Raw genomic sequence first — 23,398 nt, forward strand, 5'->3', positions numbered from 1 at the left:
TCTCTTGAGGGAGGAGCGGCGGCGGGACCCGCCCAAGGCCACCTGCGAGGAGGAGGAGACGGGCAGGCAGGCAGCCGGGGCCCGAGGAGGAAGCAGGAAGTTTCGGTGAACTCGCGAAGTCTCAGAAAGCGGCCGCCCGGGCAGGCCTTCAGGAGGGCTGCGCGGGACCCTCGACGGGCGGATGGTGAGCCTTTCTTGGCGGGGCTGGCGGCGGCGGCGGCTCCTGGCCCGCCCGCCCGCCGTGTCTCGGCCGCGCCGGCCCCAGCGAGCTCTGCTCCTTCCTCCCCCTCCGCAGCGGCGCGGACTTGGCCCGCGCCCCGCCGCGATTGGCGGCCGGGGCCGGGCGAGGGGGTGCGCGGGCGGCGGGCGGCTTCCCCGCGCGCCCGTCCGGGCCCTGCGGAAGGAGCAGGCGCCAGGCGGCTTCCGCGAGGCGCCCGGGGGCGGCGCGGCGCCCTCGCCTGTCCCGGGGGCGGCTGCGCGCCCCGCCCCACTCCGCCGTCGAGGCGTCGCCCCCTGCGCCGCTGCGGATCGCGGCGAGCTCCCCGGCCCCCCCGCTCGCCTCGCCTCCGCTCCCCGGCCGATGCGGGGCCGGCGGCGGTCGGGCGCCGCAATGCCGTCGAGCGTCGCCGGCGTCGAGGCGTCTCGCGAGCGGCGCGGGGCGGCGGGCAGCGCTCGGCCCGGAAACGGGAGGAGGGCGGCGCCTTTGCCGGGCTCTTGCGAGCCTGGGCGCCGTCCTGGCTCCTCCCTTCGTCCCGTTCCCTGGCCCGGCACCGTCGGGCGCGCTCCCCACGGCCCTTGCCCGGAGAGCGGGAGCCAGCCCCGCCTGCGCGCCAGGCGCCTTCGGGGAGGCGGGGAGCGCTCTGCTTGGGCACGGTTTGTTCTGCTTTCTCTCGGTGGGAGGAGCGGGTGTGTGTGTTGCCTTTCCTCCAAGGCAGCCAGCATTTTATCCTCACAACAACCCTGCGAGGGAGGCTAGGCTTGAGGGATGGTGCGGCCAAGGCCATTCAGGGAACGTCATGGCCGAGTGGGGATTTGAGCCCAGTCTCAGGCGGGCACTCTGGCCCCTGAACCATATTGTGGGGCATTGAAACCCTGCTTCCCCCTCCTATTACTGAATCTTTGTTCAGCCATCCTTTCTTGTCCTGGGGGCACTGTTTGTTTTATTCAATGAATGTTGAGACTGATTTTCAGGATGGATTATCCTCCCAAGATGCCGTACAGTATACATTAAAACAACACAAGATCACACAAAAGCAGCATAAATATATATAACCATAATAAGATCACAGAGAAAAACAGGACACAATCAATAAATTAGATTAAAACAACTGGATTGAAAATAACAGCTGTAAACAGAAACAATATTAAGATAGAGGCAGGAGATAAAACAGTTACAGTGCCACAAAGGTGACTGGCCCCTTCATGGATCACTGCCTTGTTGTGGCGAAGGGGCTTGCGTAACTCAGTGAAGCCATAAGCTATGCCGTGCAGGGCCACCCAAGACGGACAGGTCATGGCAGAGAGTTCTGACAAAATGTGGTCCACTGGAGAAGGAAATGGCAACCCACTCCAGTATTCTTGCCAAGAAAACCCCATGGAACGTATCACAAGGCTAAAAGAGATGACGCCGGAAGATGAGCCCCTCAGGTCGGAAGGTGTCCAATATGCTACTGGGGAAGAGCAGAGGGTATTTCCAAGTAGCGCCAGAAAGAGTGAAGCGGCTGGGCCAAAGCTGAAAGGACACTCAGCTGTGGATGTGTCTGGTGGTGAAAAGAAAATCCGATGCTGTAAAGAACAATATTGTTTAGGAACCTGGAATGTCAGATCAATGAATCAAGGTAAGCTGGAGGTGGTCAAACATGAGATGGCAAGATTGAACATCGACATCTTGGGAATCAGTGAACTAAAATGGACAGGCATGGGCGAATTTAATTCAGGTGACCATCATATCTACTATTGTGGGCAAGAATCCCTTAGAAGAAATGGAGTAGCACTCATAGTCAACAAAAGGGTGGGAAAAGCAGTACTGGGGTACAATCTTAAAAATGATAGAATGATCTCAGTACGAATCCAAGGCAAACCATTCAACATCACAGTAATTGAAGTCTATGCCCCAACCACTGATGCTGAAGAAGCTGAGGTTGATCGGTTCTATGAAGACCTACAACACCTTCTAGAACTAACACCAAAAAAAGATGTCCTCTTCATCATAGGGGATTGGAATGCTAAAGTAGGAAGTCAAGAAATCACCGGGATAACAGGCAGGCATGGCCTTGGTGTACAAAATGAAGCAGGACAAAAGCTAATAGAGTTTTGCCAAGAGAACACGCTGATCATAGCAAACACTCTTTTCCAACAGCACAAGAGGTGACTCTACACATGGACGTCACCAGATGGTCAATATAGAAATCAGATTGATTATGTCCTTTGCAGCCAAAGATGGAGAAGCTCCATACAGTCAGTAAAAACAAGACCTGGAGCTGACTGTGGCTCAGATCATGATCATGGGTCACGAAGAGTCGGACACGACTGAACGACTGAACAACAACAACAAAGGTGACTGGAACAGAAAGATCTTTAGAGCCTTCCTAGAGGCCAAAGATATTTCCTTGGGGAGGGGATACCACAGAAAAGGCCCTATCCATGGTACTTGCACCCTAGCGGCTCTCGCTTAAGGCGCACAGGGCAGGGCCTGAGATGCCAATTGTGAGGCGCAGGCGGGTAAATAGTAGGGCAGGTGCTCCTTCAGACAGCCTGCTCCCAAACAGTTTAGCACTTAAGGATGCAGTCCTAGTGACTGTGCCCTCAGTGAATGATCCACTGAACTCAGAAGTGTCCCATCATCCAATGCAGGAAGGCCATCTTTGCCTCCCTGTCCTCCCGCCCTGCAGATTTCAGTAGACAGGCTTTTGAGCCTGCCTAGCAAGGGTACTGGGGAGGGGAGGGGAGGGGAGGGGAGGAGGCTGGAAGAGGCTCAGGATAGCACATATCCTGGTCTCTCCAGCCTCCTCTCTGCCCAAAGGAATGCCCCCTTTCCTCCTCCTCCGAGGTTGCTTTTCCAACCTCAGAGGGCAGCTGGAGCTGCTCTTTCTGCGCCAGCTGTGAGGGGTGAGGGAGGGAGTAGGATCTTAAATATATATTTAAGTGGATAATTGCCAAGGAAGTCCAAGATGGCCACATTTGACTTCAAAAGAGGAAACCATTCTAAAATGAGGGAACTGGTGAGAAGGAAGTTGAAAGGGAAGTCAAGACGGTTAAATCCCTTCAGAATGCTTGGAGATTACTCAAAACCACAATAACAGCAGCTCAGCTAAAATGCATACCACAGGTTAGGAAAGGCAGCACCAAGTCCAAGAGGTCATCAGCACGGTTGACGCAGCGTCAGGGAAGCTATTAGGGGAAAGAGCTTCCTTCGGAAAATGGAAGTCTTGCCCAAATGAGGAAAACAAAACGGAGCACAAACTTGCACAAAGGCGATGCAAGCAGACAATAAGAGACGCGAAGAAGCATTTTGAAGAGCATATCGCTAACAACATCAAGGCGAACAATATTCTTTAAATATATCAGAAGCAGGAAACCGGCTAGGGGGCAGTTGGCCCGCTGGATGACAATGGAGTTAAAGGAGTACTAAAGGAGGACAAGGAGATTGTAGGGAAGCTGAACAAATTCTTCTCATCTGTCTTCACTGCAGAAGATATAGGACAGATACCTGTGCCTGAACTGCTGTTTTCAGGAAGGGAGTCTGAGGAACGGAGGCAAATAGCAGTGACAAAAGATGAAATTGTTACTTTATTTATTTATTTACTACATTAATATCCTGCCTCTTTCCTCCAAGGAACCCAAGGCAGTGTACATAATCCTCCTCCTCTCCATTTTTAGCCTCATAACATCAGCCCTGTGAGGTAGGTTGGGCTGAGAGTCTGTGACTGGCCCAAAGTCACCCAGTGAGCTTCCATGGCCAAGTGGGGACTAGAACCCAGATCTCCTGACTCCCATTCCAACGCTCTAACCACTACACCACACTGGTTCTCAACCTTATTGACAAATTGAAAGTTAATAAATTACCAAGCCCAGATGGTATCTACCCTAGAGTTCTTAAAAAAAGTAAAGGTGTCCCCAACCAGTCGTGTCCGACTCTAGGGTGCGGTGCTCATCCCCATTTCTAAGCCGAAGAGCCAGCGCTGTCCGAAGACGCTTCCGTGGTCATGTGGCCGGCATGACTGAACACCGAGGTGCACGGAACGCTGTTACCTTTCCCGCCGAGGCGGTACCTATTTATCTACTTGCAATTTCTTGCTTTCGAACTGCTAGGTTGGCAGAAGCTGGGACTGAAGACAGGAGCTCACTCCGTCACGCAGCACTCGGGTCTCGAACTGCTGACCTGCCAACCTTCCAGTCTGCAGTTCAGCGTCTTAACCACTAAGCCACTTTAAAGGACTCAAATATGAAATTGCTGATCTTCTAACCAAAATATTCAGCATGTCTCTAAGATCAGCCTCTGTACCAGAGGACTGGAAGATGGCCAATATAACACCAATTTTTAAAAAGGGATCTGGGAAATTACAGGCTGGTTGGCTTAATGTCTGTTCCAGGTAAACTGGTTGAAAGCATTATTAAAGATAAAATTAGTAAGCAAATAGAAGGACAAGACCTGTTGAAAAAGAATCAACGTGGCTTCTTCAAATGTAAATCCTGTCTCACTAACCTTTTGGAATGCTTTGAGAGTGTCAGTAAACATGTAGACAGGAGGGATCTGGTAGACATTGTTGACTTGGACTTCCAAAAGGCTTTTGACAGAGTCCCTCACCAAAGACTCCTGAGCAAACTTAGTGATCATGGAATAAGAGGGGAGGTCCTCTTATGGATCAGTAACTGGTTAAAGAACAGAAAGCAGGGAGTAGGGATAAATGGCAAATTCTCCCAGTGGAGCGATATAAATAGTGGGGTCCCACAGGGATCTGTATTGGGGCCAATGCGTTTCAATTTGTTCATAAATTATCTGGAATTAGGAGTGAGCAGTGAAGTGGCCAAATTTGCCAGTGACACCAAAATTTTTTAGGGTGGTTAAAACAAAGGGGTTATGAGGAGCTCCAAAAGGATCTCTCCAAACTGAGAGAATGGGCATTTAAATGGCAAATGCAATTCAGTGTAAGCAAGTGTAAAGTGATGTATGCTGGGGCAAAAAATCCCAACTTCAAGTATGCACTGATGGGATCTGAGCTAGCAGTAACCGACCAAGAAAGAGATCTTGGGGTTGTGGTGGAGAGCTCAATGAAAACGTCAACCCAGTGTGTGGCCGCTGTAAAAAAGGCAAACTCCATGTTCAGCACAATTAGGAAATGAACTGAGAATAAAACTGCCAATATCATCCTGCCCTTATATAAATCTATGGTGCAGCCATACTTGGAATACTGTGTACAGTTCTGGTCACTGCACCTAGAAAAATATATTGTAGAGCTGGATAAAGTGCAGAAAAGGGCAACTAAAATGATCAAGGGGCTGGAGCATCTCCCCTATGAGGGAAGGTTACAAGAGCTGGGATTGTTTAGCTTGGAAAAAAGCCGAGTAATGGGAGACATGGTAGAGATGTACAAGATTATGCCTGGTGTGGAGAATGTGGGTAGGGAGACATTTTTCTCCCTCATAATAGAATCATAGAATAGTAGGGTTGGAAGGGGCCTACAAGGCCAATACCAGAACCCAGGGTCATCCCATGAAGCTGATTGGTGGGAGATTCAGGACAGATAAAGGGAGGACTTCTTCACACAGCGCTTAGTTGAACTATGGAATTCGCCACCACAAGATGTACTGATGGCCACCAATTTGGATTGCTTTAAAAGGGGGTTAGATGAATACCTGGAGGAGGAGGCTGTCAGTGGCTATGTGCGACCTCCAGTATCAGAGGCAGTATGCCTATGTACACCAGTTGCTGGGGGACTTGGGTGGGAGGGTGCTGTTGCACTTGTGTCCTCCTTGTGGGTTTCTGGTGGACAGATGGTTGGCCACTGTGTGAACAGAATGCTGGACTAGATGGACCTTTGGTCTGTTCCAGTATGGCTCTTCTTATGATCTCTGACTCCCACTTCCAAAGTTGGACCACTGTCTCTGACCTCAGAAGCAAGAATCCGAAAAATCCTATGGTTCCTGGGACGCTTGCCCAGGAACCATGAAGCTTAATATCGGCACCTTAAATTGGGCTTGGAAACGAATGGGCAGCCAATGTAACTGCAATGTCATTGTTTGCAGAATGGGTGCAATGTGGTCGGGATACCTAGCTCTTCCAAGCAATTTCACTGCTGCATTCTACACTAGTTGAAGCTTTCAAAGTGTCCAAGGGCAGCCCCACGTCGAGTGCGTTACAGTAACGCAGACTGGATGTAACCAGCACAGGGTCACCGAGACAAGATGTTTTCTCTAGATAAGGTTGCAGTGAAATAGTGGAACAGCCAAGGCTGATAAAAACACACACACCTGACCACTGGTGACACTTGCATCAAGTCCACAAGTCCTCCCAAGCGTTGTACTTGGCCCTTTAGGGAGAGTGAAACCCTGTCAAGGATCAGTTGTACACCACTATCCAGATCAGTTGATTTCCCAACCCACAACACACCCATCTTGTCTGGATTAAGGTTCAGCTCGTTTGCCCTAATCTGAGCCCAAATCTCTGGGTAACTTTGACATACTCCCGTTTCACTTAGATGTTTAAAAGCCTGTCCTATCTCCTTTGTCTCCTTCTCTTTATGTACACAGGACTGGAGAATGCACTTTGTAGTTCTACGTACACAGGCTGTACTGATGTCTTCTGGAGGGGTGATGAATGAGCTGAAGTTCCCTTTCCCTCCCCAGGCATACTGAACATTGATGACATACTGCCCTGTGCCACAGGGTTCCCAGTGTTTGTTTCTAAAATGTCCATAAAAACTTATGCCAGAATCAGTTGGTTAGTCTTCAAGGTACCACAAGACTCATTTGCTTTGAGCTCCTTGAGTGCTCGTGCCAGAGCTGTGTCCCTGTGCACTGTAGAATCGCCACTGGCTCTACATGGCCCCAGCCTGCCATGTCAGAGACTTGCTGACCCTGAATCGCCCCTCTCTCTGACGTGTGTGAACAGGCAAGGAATGCCTGGGTTTTTCATGATCTTGGGTGGTATCTGACCAAACGCTTGCTGTTGGCCCTGCCCTTCCTGTCACAGGGTGAAATGGGGGGCTGATCCTGATTTCATTTCAACTCCAGCCTCTGATTAGTCTTGCACCACACTCAGTTATTCATCTGCATTGCAGTTTTTAAATGTGCAAAGAGCTTGTCTGACCTTCATTCATGATTATCCTCAAACAACTTTGTGCGGTAGATTTCCACTTGCAAAAGTGAGGACCTGGAGCTGATAATGTGCAATTTGGGCAATGACTCCCATGTGAGCACATGACTGTGCAGGGATCTGCACTAGGGATGCTGTGCCAGCACTGTCCTCCTTGGACTGTTTTGTCTCACTGAGGCTGACTTGAGCTGTGACTCTATTTAAGTGACACTTTCTAAGTGGGTGCTGCTGCACGTGTGTGCACGCTCTCTCAGCTTCCAGAGGGGTAACTGTAGTCCGTTGCAGAAAAACAATGAAGTGTCCCTTTAAAGATTAACAAATGGCATAAGCTTTCAGGGACTATAGTCTGCTTCAGCAGGTGAATGCTTTCTTTTTGAAAGCAAGAGTGCAAGAGGTGGTGGGCCTGCAGAAGGTGGCATGAAAGGGTTACTCCTCTCACTGCCTTGATCCAGGCTCACTGGCTCCTTTTTGCATCTCTCAGCAAACTGTTTCCCCATATTCATGGTGCAGAGATGAAGGGGCTAGCAATTGCGGACCAAGTCCACTCCAGTCTTGTAGATGAGCTGCCAAAAGAATATGCCAAGGAAAGGCTGAACCGGCCAGTCTCTTGTTCTGTAGAGTTGAAATGCTGAAAAAAGATTACTGAAATGCTGGCTGTCCAGGAAAGGCATCGCAACGCCTCTCTAGGGAGGAGCAATTCTACATGCAGCCCTTATTGCAGCTTGAAGCAGAGCAAAATCCCCCCACCCCGCCCTGGTTAGGACCAATACTCTGGTTGCACCATTCAGGCATCAGCTCTTGCCTTCATCCATCTTCCACCCTTTGTGGTGCTGCTGGAAGCAGGTCACCTTAGCCTGTTGCCTGGCTGGGCTGTCCCTGGCTGTGCACCTCCTCTAGTTGTCTATGCAATCCCTGAGGAGGTAATTGGAGCAGTTGTTAGGCCTCTGTGTGCGCGCGCATGTCTGTGCGTGTATACACACGCACACGTAATCAGCAAGTGGGTGGTCTCAACCACAGTGGGAGTATGAAGGCAGCAGGGACACTTGTAGGGGAGAATTGAAGGGAGGGCTGCTTAATTTTTATTTATTTATTTATTGCATTTATACCCCGCCTTTTTTCCTCTTGCAAGGAACCCAAGGCAGCTTACATTATCCTCCTCCTCTCCATTTTATCTTCACAACAACAACACTGTGAGGTGGGTTGGGCTGAGAGTGTGTGACTGGCCCAAAGTCACCCAGTGAGCTTCCATGGCCGAGTGGGGACTAGAACCCGGATCTCCCAAGTCCCGGTCCAACACTCTTAATCCCTCTGGTGCTAGCCAGTTCTCTTCCACAACCCCGAACTTTCCCCCAGTTTCAGAGGCTGGCTGGGAGAGGTTACTGTACTGCTGGGGAGCATGCGGACATTTTCAGGGGTGAATCTGTGGGCAGAAGAAGGGTTAGGCCCCCAGCTGGTTCTCCCCTGCCAGTGTTCCCCCAGCCACGCCCTTAGGCTGTTGTGGGGTTGGGAGCACCAGGCCTGCTGGCATTTCCCCAGAGAGACTGCAGGCCACCCCCCATTTTCCAGCTCCCATAACAATTCTTACACCCGTGCACAGCTGGTTCAAAGTCTTGGCTAGGCTCAGCCGGCATCCTCTTGGCAGCTGCTGGAATCTGAAAGGAGCTTCTTCCCGTAGTCTGGCATCATGAAGGTTCTCAGTGGCTGACAGTCCCAACTTTCAACCATCCTCTTTCCACAGTGGCCAGAGCCAGGTAGCAGCCTGCCTTTCTCTCTGCATTACCTTTTAGTTCAGGAGTGTTGCTACCAAATTTGAATCGGAAATATGTTTTAAACACCCCCCCATTGCTCATGGTTCTCACTTAACTTGAAAAGAAAAGAAGAGAAGGGTCCCTCTCCGTATTTAATGTACGTTTTCCAGTATTCTGATCTCATACCCATTCTGGAATGGCAAAGGACTGCTGCCCATTAGCTTCCTGGCAGAATTTCCCAGAAATATATTCCTTAAACACATACATATGTACACACACTGACCTCCTCCTGAGTGCACCATATGTATTTGTGAAGTCCACTCTGCAAAGTGATGCCTCTCTGTTATACAGCCTGGCCATCTGTGGAGTTGAGAGTTCTAGTCCCCAGACTCCTATCTGGAGAATATTTTATGAATGGATACACTGCCTTCCAATAAAAATATATTTAGGGTGGCTTACAATACAGCAATAAAATATCAAGTATAATTTGCAGTAAAACAATGCTGATGTTAAAAAATGGTAGATAAAAGCAAAAACATCACATGATATCAATGAGAGATAAAAGGCCCAGGGCGGGGTGAGGGGTGGAATTTTTGCCTGGTGCCAGAAGGAGATTGGAGTAGGCAGCAAGTGAACCTTCCTGGGAATAGCATTCCAAAAGAATAGAGCGGTCCTGGAGAAGCTGGCCATGCCTTTTCTAGCTGGCCTCTCCCCCAGAGGGTTCAGTATGTAGGGATGGGCAGAAGGCAAACTGTCAGCCGCTGGCTAATTTCCGATGGATCACCTTGCACCTCTTGGTTGCTGGGGCTCTTGCAAAGAAAGCGGGTGGACCTCGTCCTGCTGGATGAGACCACTTCTGATGCTCTTAAGAGTTCCTGAGTTGCTCTGTAACTCTTATTTATTTATTTATTTATGTTATTGCATTTATACCCCGCCTTTTTTCCTCTTGCAAGGAACCCAAGGCGACTTACTTTATCCACCTCCTCTCCATTTTATCCTCACAACAACAACCCTGTGAGGTGGGTTGGGCTGAGAGTGTGTGACTGGCCCAAAGTCACCCAGTGAGCTTCCATGGCCGAGTGGGGACTAGAACCCGGATCTCCCAGCTCCTAGTCCAACACTCTTGCCACTACACCACACTGGCTCAGTAACTCTTGACACACATTGGACCGGGGTGGGTTTAGTAAATGAGTGGACCACAAAAGACCTCAGCTGGCCCACCCTTGCACTGCAGTATTACTACTGGTGGACATCTAGTGCAGATTCCATCGAGGAAAGCTAACAGCCATTTTTATGTGAGTGGTTGCCTATATAGAGCCAAGCAAATGCTCATGGAGGCATTGTGAGCCCTTGTTTGTGCTGAGCTTTCTCTTTACTGCCTTTCAATGCTGTCCAAAACAAGGGACATCTTGAAGCCAGGGGTCTTTGAAAAATACATTTTGTCGTGTTCTGTGGAAATATGGAGCATCCCTATATGTTCCCGAGGATTCGATATCTATTTAGGTGAAGGGTGCCCCTTCCATAAGGGGCATGTGGCACCCCAATGTAAATTGTGTGTGGTCCTCTCTCAGCCTGGCCTGGCCTCAGTTATGCTCTTGCTGCCAGGCTGGCAGCTGAAGAGAAGGTGGTTCTGCTGGTTCTGGGAGATGCCTGGCATTCTTTGCATATTGTGTGGAGTGTGTTACTCCAGCTGGACCTCTTTATCCTCCTCTCCCCTGCCTTGGGCCCAATCCCTGCACAGCATACCTGGTTCTGAGCAACTGTTCTAGAAGCACCAAATACCATCCACTTTTGCAGTGCGCCCAGACTGCAAATGCAGGCTGGAGAAAATGCCTTCTGAATCTTTCTCCACCAAACCTGAGATGTGTTGGGGCTCTAAGTCTCTAGGTTACCTGTCTGGATTCAGAACGTACTGCATGCCTTGCAGGTGCTGCCAAAAGCTGATGGAAGCAGGCACTGGGGGTTTTGCTCTTTGTTGCAGAATTCACCATGGAATACCCCACCCCCACACTGTACCTGTGGCTGTCACTAGAAGGTGCAAGCCAAGGAACTCCAACAGGGAGATGTGGACATTGAATCCCACTGTCTCCGTGGAACCTGAGATTGGATCCATCCGCAGTGCCTTTTGTTTGACCAGTATGAGGTTCTGATTCAGCTTGGTGCTTACTTCATAACTACCACCATTCCCAAGCTGTGTCACCTGACTTGGTACCAGCACCAAGAGAGCGGCAGTTCACTCGGTCAGCTGTGCTAGTGCGCATGATGGTTTTCTGGAGGGGCTCCAAGGTAGTCCGTGCTGCATGCTCCAAACTGCCATTGCGTATAGAAAAATAGGGTCTTAATGTCCCTTAATTAATAATATTTCTATCAAAGTGATTATCTTGACAAAAATATGCAGTGGCCCCTAGAAACCCGAGTCCTGCTGCTGCTTGCCTTCAGTTACTGTCGCCTTTTTTTGGCCATGGGTCTTACTTCATAACAACTACCATTCCCAAACTGCGTTGTGAAATGGATTCAGTCATGATCAGTTCTGGTAGGCCAAACACACTTTTTTCAGTGGAGGCTGCCCATTACATCTCTGCAATATTTTGGTGCTCCAGCTTTTGCCTCTTTCCAGTCAGTCTCTCCTGGGGACAAGTAATTCTGCTATGGACTCTACATCTGGCTATTTGTTAGTATTTATGGTGCTACAAGACTCTTGTTGCAGCTTTTGCAATAGAATAACGTGACTACCTCTCTAGACATTGTCTGTCATGATTGTCTGGATCGCTGTCACTTCAAATATAGATGTGCAGCAGCACTATCTGCTATCCAGAAGCTGCCTGTTATCTCTGTATGAGTCACTGTTCTGGGTTTCCTGCCAGGAAGGGGCACGATCAGGAACTCATACAGGACTATGGGGTGGGTTCTGAGGGTGGCTGGTAGTTACTCCTGCATAGGTGAAAGTCAGATACACCTCCAATTTTATTTCAGAAAATAAGTATGTTTCAGCTTTCAGAAGCCAGGACTATGGTATCTGCATTCTCCATGCTGAGGGAGGGGAGAGGGTGGCAGTTAGTCTGAGTTCTTGCATTCTTATCCCCTATTTTGTTCATCTGGCTCCGAAAATTACTGAGGAAACAACTCTGTGGAAATCTTGAGCAACTGTGGCAATTTTATGATTACAACATCTTTATGAATGATGACGACAAATGTTTTCTCAGTTCTTAATTAAGACAAGTATTTGATCTCTTTGATCTGTGACTCCAGGTACTTGGGAGTGGTTTCTGATAATGGCCTGGTTCACACATAATTACAACCCAGGTTTGTTTGTTTTAAATTCACACTGCTTATTCCCTCCCGCTTGGGTCCTACCAGTGGGAATGGCTAAACAACCCAGGGATGTTCTGTCCCTGGGCTGTTTAGCGTGAAGTCTGAAACTGGAATTCAGGCTTGTCTCTCTCCCAACAAGCCAGAGTTACAGGTTCAGACATCTTGGCAGCAGTGATCAAGCAGAATGAATGAGCTTGCTGGCTTGTTCACCACAACCCAGGGTTTAAAAAATGCTGCTCTGTGCTTTATTAAATGCCTGTTATACTTAATAGGCACTGAATATTGTACTGAATAGGTACAATGAATATTAATGTAGGAATGTGTTATGTTATATTAATAATTATAGTGTCAGCATCTGTCTGGTACAATTTTTCTCCAAGCCCTTCCTAAAACTTCCCCTTTCTCTTAACCTTTTCACCCTCTCCCCAAATGGGCAAGTGAGCATGGGTTTTTTTGGGTGGGGGGCGGGGGTGAGGGCGGTGATGCCACTTGGATTTTCTGCCTCTTGGGTGATCCTGTCTCCCACTGCCCCTCCTAAGCCCTTTTCCTTCTCCTTCCAGGAGGGTGGCAACGAAAGTGGCCCTGGGATGGCCAACGACCGGGTGAAGAACCTCCAGAGTGAGGTTGAGGGTGTCAAGAACATCATGACACAGAATGTGGAGCGGATCCTGGCGAGGGGTGAAAATCTGGACCACCTGCGTAACAAGACAGAGGACTTGGAGGCAACGGTGGGCTCTAATGGGGGCTGGGGGTGGGGACACACGCCAACGTTAGAGTTTTCCAAGTGAAGAGGTAGGGAAGGGCAGTTGTGAGGGAGGCAGTGGAGCTCTTCTCTGAGAGGAGGTTTTGTGGCAAGGAGAGAAAGGGGGCCACGCCTGCTGTACTCTTTCCTCAAGGAGCAAGAAGCCAAAGGGATCCTGTTAAGAAAGCTGCAGCAGTGTTGTTTTGATACTCAGCTTGCTCTGAGTATGAGGGCCTCAGCTTGAAGGGGTGCAGGAACAGGGGTGAGACGTTGATCGGGGGGCTTGTTCTTGGGGGCAGAGCCTTGGGGCTCTGTATGGCACAGGTGTCCTCAAGGCCATAAGACTTAACTTGGTATTAACATCTGGTTTTCATCAGAATGAGATTGTTGACTGGGAAATCCAAGGATGGCGCAAGTGGCAAAATGCCTGCTGTAAATGCCATGTATGTGTGTAGCAGTGTGTTTATGTCCCGCTCTTCTTGCAGAGACTGTGGTACATCTAGGCATCCTTTGCCTTTAGGGGGTGTTTGCTGTCAACGGGAACTCTTCTTCAGCAGCATAACGAATAACGTAATCACAGATCGTTATTCAGAGCAGACCAAATGCAGCTTCTTTGGCTTTGGAGTGAGGGGGGCTGTGTGGATGTCCTGCTCAGTTATCAGGACAGGTTTAAAACCCCTCTCGGCTGAGGGGAGGGGCTTGTGCCCCCTTTGCATGGCCACATTTTTCTCCAGCTGCTCTGAAAATAACATGGAGATTTGCCTGTATCGCTTCATTTCCCCCACCTGTCGTTTTCTTGTCCTGAACCGGGGCTCTTCTAGGCAGGCATCCCTCCCTGCTCGGAGTTGACACATCGTCCACAGGCTCTTGGGCTGCTTCAGCCACATGACTAATAGGTTGGGCTGGGGGCTTCTCACAGCGCAGCCAGAGTTCATGGACTGGGGCCATGTGCCCAAGGAGTGCAAGTGTGGGGCTGTTTGCAGAGCGACTGATTAAAACCCGAACAGCTGGGGAAGGCCCTGGCCATGCTCTGCCCTTTGTTCGGCTCTGATATTTATCACTATCTGAGCTGTTTCCTTGATGATGGATCAGCTGGCTGTACCACTGTAGCTTTGCCTAAGTCTACAGCACAGGAATATGCAAAATCTTGGCTGACTTTGGCGTACGTCACCTGGTCCTGGGGGCAGAAGTGCTGCTTGGCAGTCTGTATTTGGGGTGCCTGATCAAAGCAGGCTGCCATGTCGTGACCCCCAGTTGTGGGTGTTCTGAGGACAGAAGGGGAGCTCTTGACTCCCCAGGATGGGAAAAAGAAAGCTGGCGAATGGGCTGGAGAGAAAAGTCTTGCTGCTCCATTTGCTGGGGCTGTCCTTGTGGAATGCGTCATTTGCTGTTGTCTGACCTTCCTGGCTTATAAGTGGGGAAGTGAAGGGCATCTCCCCATATGGCATCAGGCCGTTTTTGCACAATGGCCGAGAGATGGTATGGATTGGGAAAAGGGGCTGGACAGATGTTGCTCCTGTAGGTCCTGCACCACTTGTCCTAGGTGTACACCCTTGGAATACCTGCTCAGTCTGTACGTTTGCAGGTAAAGTTGCAAGAGACCAGAAAAGTCTTGTGTGTGTGCGCGCGTGCATGCGCTCCTGCAAAAGGAACTTACATTGAACACACAATCCCACCAAGGCACCTGCAAGACAACCCTAACTGATACTGGAACAGAAATGCTCCCCAGTACCTAATGACAATCAAGTCCTGTAAGTCTGTATGATACATGCACAATATCTTTAGCTGTGACCATCTCTGAAGAAGAAAACACAAACTCTTGACTCAGGGCTGAGGGGCAGAGTGAGACCCTGCCCGACCAAATTGTTTTGCACCTATAAGAACAGCCCTGCTAGGTTTCAACCAAAGAGACATCAAACCTAGCTTTGTTTCCACCAGATGCTTCTGGAAAGCTCAGGCGCAGGGCTTGGAGGTAACAGCCACTCCCTTGATTTTTGCCCCACACCAAACTTAGTATTCAGAGATAGATAAATGGAGCCTCCACTGACAGAAGCCATCTGCCATAGCCCCAGATAGATCTGTCTCCAAGAATTTGATCAGTCCCTTTGTTAAGATGGTGGCCATCCCTGCATCTTGCAACAGTGAAGTGCATAAATTATGTCAGCCTTGAACCTTCTGTCTAAAAAAGGATTGGTCAAATTCAATTGAGCTGTTGCACTGGGGCTTACTCCTGAGTAGACATGCTTAGAATTGATCAGTGTTCTGTATGTCCAAATTGGTAAGAATTAAATCTGTCCTTGGTCCTACCCCCTGCCTCACCCATTCCTGGATTGCAGCCCCCAAGACCCATCCAAAATTGGAATTTTACCTCCTGGCCGAAAGAGGTTCCCCACTCCACTCTGATGCTTGGTGGGTCAGGCTCAGCTCTCAGGCCAACAGTGGGGCAAATCCAATAGCAGGTCAGCAGACAGGCCAAAAGGTCAAGCATGGCTGTATCAGTCCAGCAAGAGGGCAGTTCACAGCAGGAGAAGTCAGTAAACAGGCAGTGGTCAAGAGCATGGTATTACCAGTTGAGGAGAGTTCCAAGAACAGGGCCTGAAGCACAGGCAAGGTCAAAGCAACGTAACACAAATGCAGCCCAAAGAGCAAGGTCTGGCAGGAGTCCAAAGGTCAGCAGCACAGGATCAGTCAAGAAGTAGGGTCAGGGAAACAAGGTCCTGGAGCTGGGAGAAAGATGCTCTTCCAGCAAGCAGCAGGTCTAAACTGAAGGTGTATTTGCTGAAGCTTCCGGAGCCCCGCCCAGGGCTCAGCTGCATCACATTAGAGGAGAGCCCTCCTCATGAGGAGTCCTTTGATTAGAAGCAAGTCGTTTGCTCTTCAGCAAGCAGGCACTCCTTTGCCTGGCTACCGGCCTATCCTGAACGTTAAGTCAGCAGCGTTCTCGGGGGCTAGCTGAGCTGTCTGTCCCTCAAGGAGGCAGAGCCAAAGGCATCAGCCCTGAAGGCCCAGGATCATCTTGGGTGGTGCCGGGGTCCTCTGGGGCAGCCTGTTCCCAGGGGACATCTGGCCCCAAAGGTTCCAGCTCTTCATCTGAGGAGGATTCCTCCAGGGGAGGTGGGGGCCCTGGGACCGTGATGGAGAGTGTGTGGATGACACAGCCTATGCCCAGCGGTTCTGCTGCTGGGCCTCCCTGAGTGAGGGGAGGGAGGGCTCTCTCGTCCCACGCTTGCTTGTAACTGACCACCCATCTCTCTTCACTGCAGTCGGAACACTTCAAGACAACGTCGCAGAAGGTGGCACGCAAGTACTGGTGGAAGAACATCAAGATGATTGCCATAATCTGTGTCGTTGTTGCTATCATCCTCATCCTGATTATCCTCTTTGCTACCAATGTCATTCCAAGTTAAGTCTCCCTTCTGCCACTGTGTCTTCTGTGCCCACGCCCTCGACTCTTGGGCCGCCATCGCCCTCCTTTAGTAGCTGAAATTTGTAACTGAACCACAAGACACGTGGCTGGCTGAGTGCTGCCCTCAAGAGGCCTCAGGCGCTCCCTCAGGACATCTGCTCACCCCCAGCCTGCTAGTGTGCTGTGTGAATTTGCCTTCCTCACCCTTCCCCACTCCCCTTCCTCACCCCACCCCAGTAGAATCTGTGCGACTCCACATTAACAGCTCCTGCTCTGGGTTTCCAAAGCTCCCCGGGCCTCATCAGCTACAGACGTCTGCCCCAGCAGCTGCTCTGGATGCAGTTCCTCTGCAGGTGCCTAGCAGTTGCCAGATGGTCTCCATGCTCTCTTCTGCCCCCAGCAGCGCATTCAGGCTCTGATTCTGTAAGTGTCTTTGCTGCTGCTTCAGCAGCAGGGCTTGTGCCATCCCATCACTGGCCCAGCCGTCTGCATCTGTAGGCAGCAGGGTTGGCAAAGCTGCCAAGGAAGAATCATAGTTCTGCTTGGCCAAGTGGGCTCTGGGTAGGTGTAATCTCTTAAATGCTGTGGGGATACTCCGTGTATAGTTTTTGTAATGTGGGGTTGGGGAAGGTGCCTGGGCATGCTTGTCTCATGGACATTTCAGAGAGGAGGTGCTTGTGCATGGGAGGCTTTTTAAAAAAATGGAGGGAGGGAGGGATATTTTTTCTAGTGCTCTAAGTTTCTGCTGCCTCCTCCATTGTGTAGTTAGCCCTCTAGGTCCTGATCCTAGGATATAGGAAGAAGGGGGGGTTTCTCCTGAGGCTGTGGCTCCCTGAGGAGAAAGCCAAGCTGCCCTGCCCTCCCCTTCTCCATCCTGGCCCTGCCAGGGCAAACCGCCCCCCCCCCCCCCCGGTCAGTCTCTTTGATTTGCATTTCATCTGCTCTAGGCCTTTTGTCTGCCTTTCCTGATCACATTCTTCTGAGCTTTGAGGAGGGATATTTTCTCCCTTCATATACAAATTTGCTAACTAATAAATGTAATTTATGAGTCACTGGCTAATACAGAAATCTGTTTAGAAAAAACTTGCCTCTTTGCTTCTCATTTCACTGGTCTTCACCTATATTTTATACAGATATTTTCCAACGTGAGCAGGGCACTTTCCATACATTATTTCAATTATTTAGGAATACTTAGCGTTTATATAGTGCCTCTGGGTGTTCGGTCCCCTCCAGCTATTATTAGACTACAACTCCCATCAGGCCCAGCCAGGGTACCCAGCATTGAGGCATGATGGGAGTTGTAGTCCAATAACATCTGGAGGGCCACCTGCTTCCTGCCTTCCAGCAACCTTGTGAAGTAGGTCTGCGTTATTCTCCCTGCCTTGCAGACTGGGGGGGCAGAGGCTCCGAATAACTGGCTTGCTGAGGCTGAGGTGAGTCTTGAACTGGGAACTTCCCAGCTCAGAGCCCCTTCTCTCAACTGCTGCGCTGTGCCAGCACATTGGAGCCAGGCCTGCCTGTGCTCTCTCCAGCATTCACTCCTTGAGCAGCTTCCTTCCAGAGACTCCACAAGGCCAAGGTGTTTCCTGCTTCTGCAGCAGGAGATGTATTTTGACTTGGAGGCGGCATGGAAGGCCACAGTGACTTCTGCTGGTCAGGGAAAGGGCAATGTATGTTCCTTCACAGCCCCTCCAGGAGGCTTCAAGGGAAAGTATTTGTGGACAGCAGACTGAGTAGAAAACCTTGCCCCTATGGCAGCAGCATTCCTCCAGGGCTTGACATGCAGTTCAGCTGATGGAGCCTCCCTCTGTTAGTTGTCTCAGCTTCTTCATTTCAGGTGACCTGGGAAAGCTGAGCACTCAGTCTCGGTTTACCCTCTTTAAAATGCAGATCTTTAAACATATTTTTTAAAGCCTTAATAGGCAGTGGTTAAAAAACAACAACTGAATTCTATCTCGTCTCCAGACTGGAATGTACCCCATGCAGGATAATTCTCTCTCGCACTTACATTCTTTTTTTTTAAATTACTTTTTGATGTCCCATCAAATTGCGATCTTGAGCATGCTAAACTAAGAAAAGGCATTCAACTTTTAAAAAAATGTTGAATGTAGAAGTATTCTTTTAAAAGCAAAAATGCAGAGTCTGGATTTTGGAAACGAATTCTAACCAGGGCCCAGCTACATGGGAGGTTTTCCTTGATGCTGCTCTGGCTTAAAGTCATTACGGAGACATGATGTCGTGGCCACTCTGCAGCCACCCCGGAGTTTAACTGTGAGGGAGCTACATTTTTGCAGAGTACTTTTAGTCCGTTGTTTTTCTTTAATTTGGCTCCCCGGTAGTTCAGCTGCTCTGTGCCCATCCCTCTGCTTTAAATTTGGGATGATGGGGATGTTCCTAGAGGTGTGGCTGTGCCCTCAGTAACCTAGGTAGTTGTAGAACTCGCCTGCCCTTCCCACACATCAAAGCTCTAGAGAGTTCTTTTGAGCCTTCAGAATTGCCCTGCACTTCCTTTTCCCCAGTGGGAGCAATTAGCCTCAGTTTGCATTACTTCATTTCCTCAATGATATGTTAAATTTCTTTTCCGATGCTGTGTAAGAGATTATATTTTTCCTGTTGTTGCTTGGGCTCATTAGCTGCACGTGGGAGCCAGCTCCCCGCTCCTTTGGGAATGACACAGTTACTTTCAGGTGGAGTAGTGAGGCCAGCCAAACTTCCACCCATGCCTGGCCTCTCACACCAAGCCTGACTTTATGCACACGATGAAGTGATCTTTTATGCCATAATACATTTGTTAATCTTTAAGGTGCTGCAAGACTCTGTTTTGTGTTTGCTTTTTAAGATGACTGTTCATAGAATCATAGAAAAGTAGCTTTGTCAAAAGCTTTGCTGAAGTTGAGATATATTATGTCCACAGCATTCCCACAGTCCACAAGGGAGGTTACCTGATCCAAAAATGAGATCAGATTTGTCTGGCGGGATTTGTTCTTGACAAATCCATGTTGGCTTCGAGTAATCACTGCATTGTTTTCAAGGTGCTTACAGATTGATTGCTTTATCATCTGCTCCAGAATTTTCCCAGGGATTGATGTCAGACTGACTGGTCTGTAGTTCCCAGGTTCGTCCTTTTTGCCCTTTTTGAAGACAGGGGCAACTTTAGCCCTCCTCCAGTCATCGGGCACTTCATCCATCCTCCATGATTTCTCAAAGAGAATAGATAGTGGTTCTGAGAGTTCTTCTGCCAGTTCCTTTATTACTCTAGGATGCAGTTCATCTGGCCCTGGAGATTTGAACTCTTTAGGTAATTAGGTGTTCCTTGACCATATGCCTATCGATCTCAAGCTGCAATCCTGCCCCTTCAGCCTGTACTTTGCCTTTGCCAGGCGGGTCATAGACCCTCTGTCGGGAGAAGACTGAGCCAAAGTAGGAATTGAGCACTTCTGCCTTTTCTTTCTCATCTGTTATCATTTTGCCATCCTTATTTAATAGCTGAGCCACCATTTCTTTCCTCTGCCTTTTACTATGCACGTAGCTAAGAAAGCCTTTTTGTTGCTTTTAGCCTCCCTCGCTAACCTCATCTCGTTCTCAGCTTTAGCCTTCCTGACACCATCCCTGCAATTCTCTGCTACCTGCCTGTACTCTTCCTTTGTAGCTTGACCTTCCTTCCACTTCCTGTATGTGTGCTTTTTTGTTTTCAGGTCATCTCTAAGCTTTTTGTGAAGCCATGTTGGCTTCTTCTATTGTCTTCCACCTTTTCTTCTTGTTGGAATTGTTTGTAATTGTGCGTTTAGAATTTCCTTTTTTAAAAACTCCCACCCATCTTGGACTCCTTTTCTCGTTAGAGTCACTTGGCATGGGACCTTACTGATAATTGTTCTGAGTTTATTAAAATTGGCTTTCCTGAAATCCAGGGTCCGCGTTTGGCTATACTTGACCTTTGGTTCCTTTAGCACCAAGAACTCAAATATAACATGGTCACTTTCCCCCAGAGTTCCAGCAACTGCTCTTTTATCCACTAAGTCATCCCTGTTGGTTAGGATCAAGTGAAGGATAGCCGATCCTCTAGTTCCTTCCTCTACTTTCTGTAGGAGGAAGTTATCTGCAACACAACCCAGGAATTTCTTGAAGGGGCTGTGTTTTGCAGAATTTGTCTCCTAACAAATATCAGGGAAATTGAAGTCCCCCATTACTACCACATCATGCTTCCTTAAAACACTGGCAATTTGCTTTTCAAAAGCTTCATCCTCATCTTCTCCTTGATTGGGTGGCTGGTAGTAGACTCCGACCACCATGTTCCTTTTATTCTTTGCTCCATTTATTTCAACCCAGATGCTCTCGATGGGGCTACCAAGACCATCCTCCTGTATTTCTGTGCAGAGATATGTATTTTTAACATATAGTGCAACTCCACCTCCCTTTCTGTTCCTCCTGGGCTTTTTTTGAACAAGTGATATCCTTCAACTGCTGTGTTCCAGTCATGGGAGTCATCCCACCAAGTCTCAGTTACACCTCTCAAGTCATAATTTCCCTCTTGTATTAAGAGTTCAAGTTCATTCTGTTTGTTTCCCATACTCTGGGCATTAGTATATAGACATCGAAGACCATGTGCTTTATGGTCTGGCTTTCTTCCTACATGTTTCTGAAGACTGTTATTAGGCGCTATTAGAGCTGTTCTCTCTGTTGTGGTGCATGAGCCTTCATCCATTGTTACCCCCAACTTTACATCTCTCTTCATTGTCAGATTCAGTTAACGCCCTCCTGATGAAGTTTCTTCATGCTGTGGCCAAACACATTCTTCCCAGCCTTTGTGTGGTGCAACCCATCCGTTGCCAAAAGCCCATCTTCCAGGAAGAATAGCCCGTGGTCCCAGAATCCAAATCTCTTGTCGGCACCACCTTCGTAGCCAGTCATTCTCCCAGAGTATTTTTCTTTCCCTTTCTATTCCTCTTGTAACTACTGGAAGGATGGAAGAGAAAACTATCTGGGCCCCAAGGTTCTTGAGTTTCCTTCCCAAGGCTTCAAAGTCTTTCTTCGTGATTTCTTCGTAGCTCCGCTTGGTGGTATCATTTGTTCCCACATGGATGAGAAGAAAGGGATACCTGTCAGTGGGCTTTTTGAGTGCAGACAACCTTTCAGTCACGTCTCTAATCTGTCCTCTTGGGAGACAACATAACTGGCGAGTCCACGGGTCTTCGCGACATACTTGGGTCTCAATCCCACGCAGCAAGGAGTCTCCCACTACTACTGCTCTTCTTGTTGTAGGCATGGGTTTCATTGCCTCTGCTTGACTGACCTTCAGCCTCTTGCTTACTCTCATGCAGGTTCCCCTGTGATTCTTCCTCTGCAGCCTGTCCTCCAGTCTCATCCTCAAGTACCTGGAATCGGTTCCACAGCTCCACTGCTTCCACTGGTGCAGAATGGCGTCTAGTTCTTCTTCTCCTAACTGTCACCCTTTCCCAAGGAGTATCCGCCACTGCATTTTCCCTCACCTCAGCATTTCCTACTTCTGCCTCATCTTGCTGTTGCTCTTCAAGCTTCTGGTCTTCACTTTGCTACTGTAGTTCCACCGTTCTGTCCAAGAATTCTTCGTGTTCTCTTATTCCCCGGAGGGTCGACAGTCGCTGCTCCAGTCCTCTTACTTTTTCTTCCAGCAGCGTGATCAACTTGCACTTGTTGCATTTGTGGGCCATGTTGTTCTCAGGCAAGAAAACAAACATTGCACACACCTTGCAGGTCACCACCACTGGAGAGTCTTGTCCTTCCATAGCCTCTTTTCCCTTTTTGTGTCTAGCTTTGTGATTGTTCTAGACTAGCCTGTGCCTGCTCCTCTACTCACTAGAGGTTAAAATCAGAGTCCCACCGGTGTGGAAGTGTGTGTTACAAGAAAAAAAAAATTAAAAAATGTTAGGGGTCTCCCCCTTGACCGCCCCTGGCCAACTCCTGTTTGCTCCCCCTGTTCGCTCGCTCTGGGAGCTTGCCTGCTTCTGTAGTCCCTGGACCAGCTGGAGCAGCTTCCTCTGCTCTGCTCAGCTGGCAGGCGGGAAAAAGGAGGCTTGACTGACCTTCAGCCTCTTGCTCACTCTCATGCAGGTTCCCCTGTAATTCTTCCTGTGCAGGCTGTCCTCCAGTCTCATCCTCAAATACCTGGAAGCGGTTCCATAGCTCCACTGGTGTAAAGTGTCTTCTAGTTCTTCTGCTCCTAATTGTCACCCTTTTCCAAGGAGTATCCTCTACTTCATTTTTCTTCACCTCAGCAGTTTCCTGTTCTGCCTCAGCTTGCTGTTGCTCTTCTAGCTTCTGGTCTTCACTTTGCTGCTGCATTTCCACCGTTCTGTCCAAGAACTCTTGGTGTTCTCTTATTCCCTGGAGGGTCGACACTCGCTGCTCCAGTCCTCTTTTTCTTCCAACAGCGTGATCAACTTGCACTTGTTGCACATACAGGCCACGTGGTTCTCAGGCCAGAAAACAAACATGGCACAGACCTTGCAGGTCACCACTACTAGAGAGTCTTGTCCTTCCATAGTCTCTTTTCCCTTTTTGTGTGTAGCTTTCTGATTGTTCTAGAGTAGCCTGTGCCTGGTCCTCTACTCACTGGAGGTTAAAAACACCAGCCCACTGGTATGGAAGTGTGTGTTACAAGAAAAAGGAATTTTTAAAAAATGTTAGGGGCCTCTCTCTTGACCTCCCCTGCCGAACTGCCCTGGCCAAGTGCTGTTTGCTCCCCCTGTTCACTGGTTCTGGTCGCTCGCTCTCTGGGAGCTTGCTTGCTTGTATAGCCCCTAGACCAGCTGGAGCAGCTTGCTCTGCTCTGCTCTGCTCTGCTCTGCTCTGCTCAGCTAGGAGGCAGGAAACAGACTGAAACAGTTCCTCTACAACTT

General features: G+C 49.2%; 1 protein-coding gene across 1 annotated transcript; it reads left to right on the forward strand.

Annotated features, from left to right (window-relative positions):
• The first annotated feature begins 40 nt into the window (after positions 1–40).
• VAMP8 (vesicle associated membrane protein 8) lies at positions 41–19,322 on the forward strand. The gene is made up of 3 exons (XM_084807183.1): positions 41–184; positions 12,936–13,103; positions 16,381–19,322. Exons 1-3 carry the CDS (start codon positions 182–184, stop codon positions 16,522–16,524), a joined length of 315 nt encoding a protein of 104 aa, XP_084663309.1. The 5' UTR covers positions 41–181; the 3' UTR covers positions 16,525–19,322.
• Positions 19,323–23,398: the final 4,076 nt, after the last annotated feature.

Source organism: Heloderma suspectum, chromosome 6 (genome assembly GCF_057233095.1).
Source record: "Heloderma suspectum isolate Gila_16-S chromosome 6, 16-S_ref, whole genome shotgun sequence".
In the NCBI taxonomy this organism is placed as follows: Eukaryota; Metazoa; Chordata; class Lepidosauria; order Squamata; family Helodermatidae; genus Heloderma; species Heloderma suspectum.

Excerpts from the sequence above, each read along its gene's own strand:
- VAMP8 (XM_084807183.1), top strand. Across the intron at positions 13,104-16,380 it reads CAGAGGACTTGGAGGCAACG|TCGGAACACTTCAAGACAAC; the intron begins GTGGGCTCTAAT and ends TCTTCACTGCAG.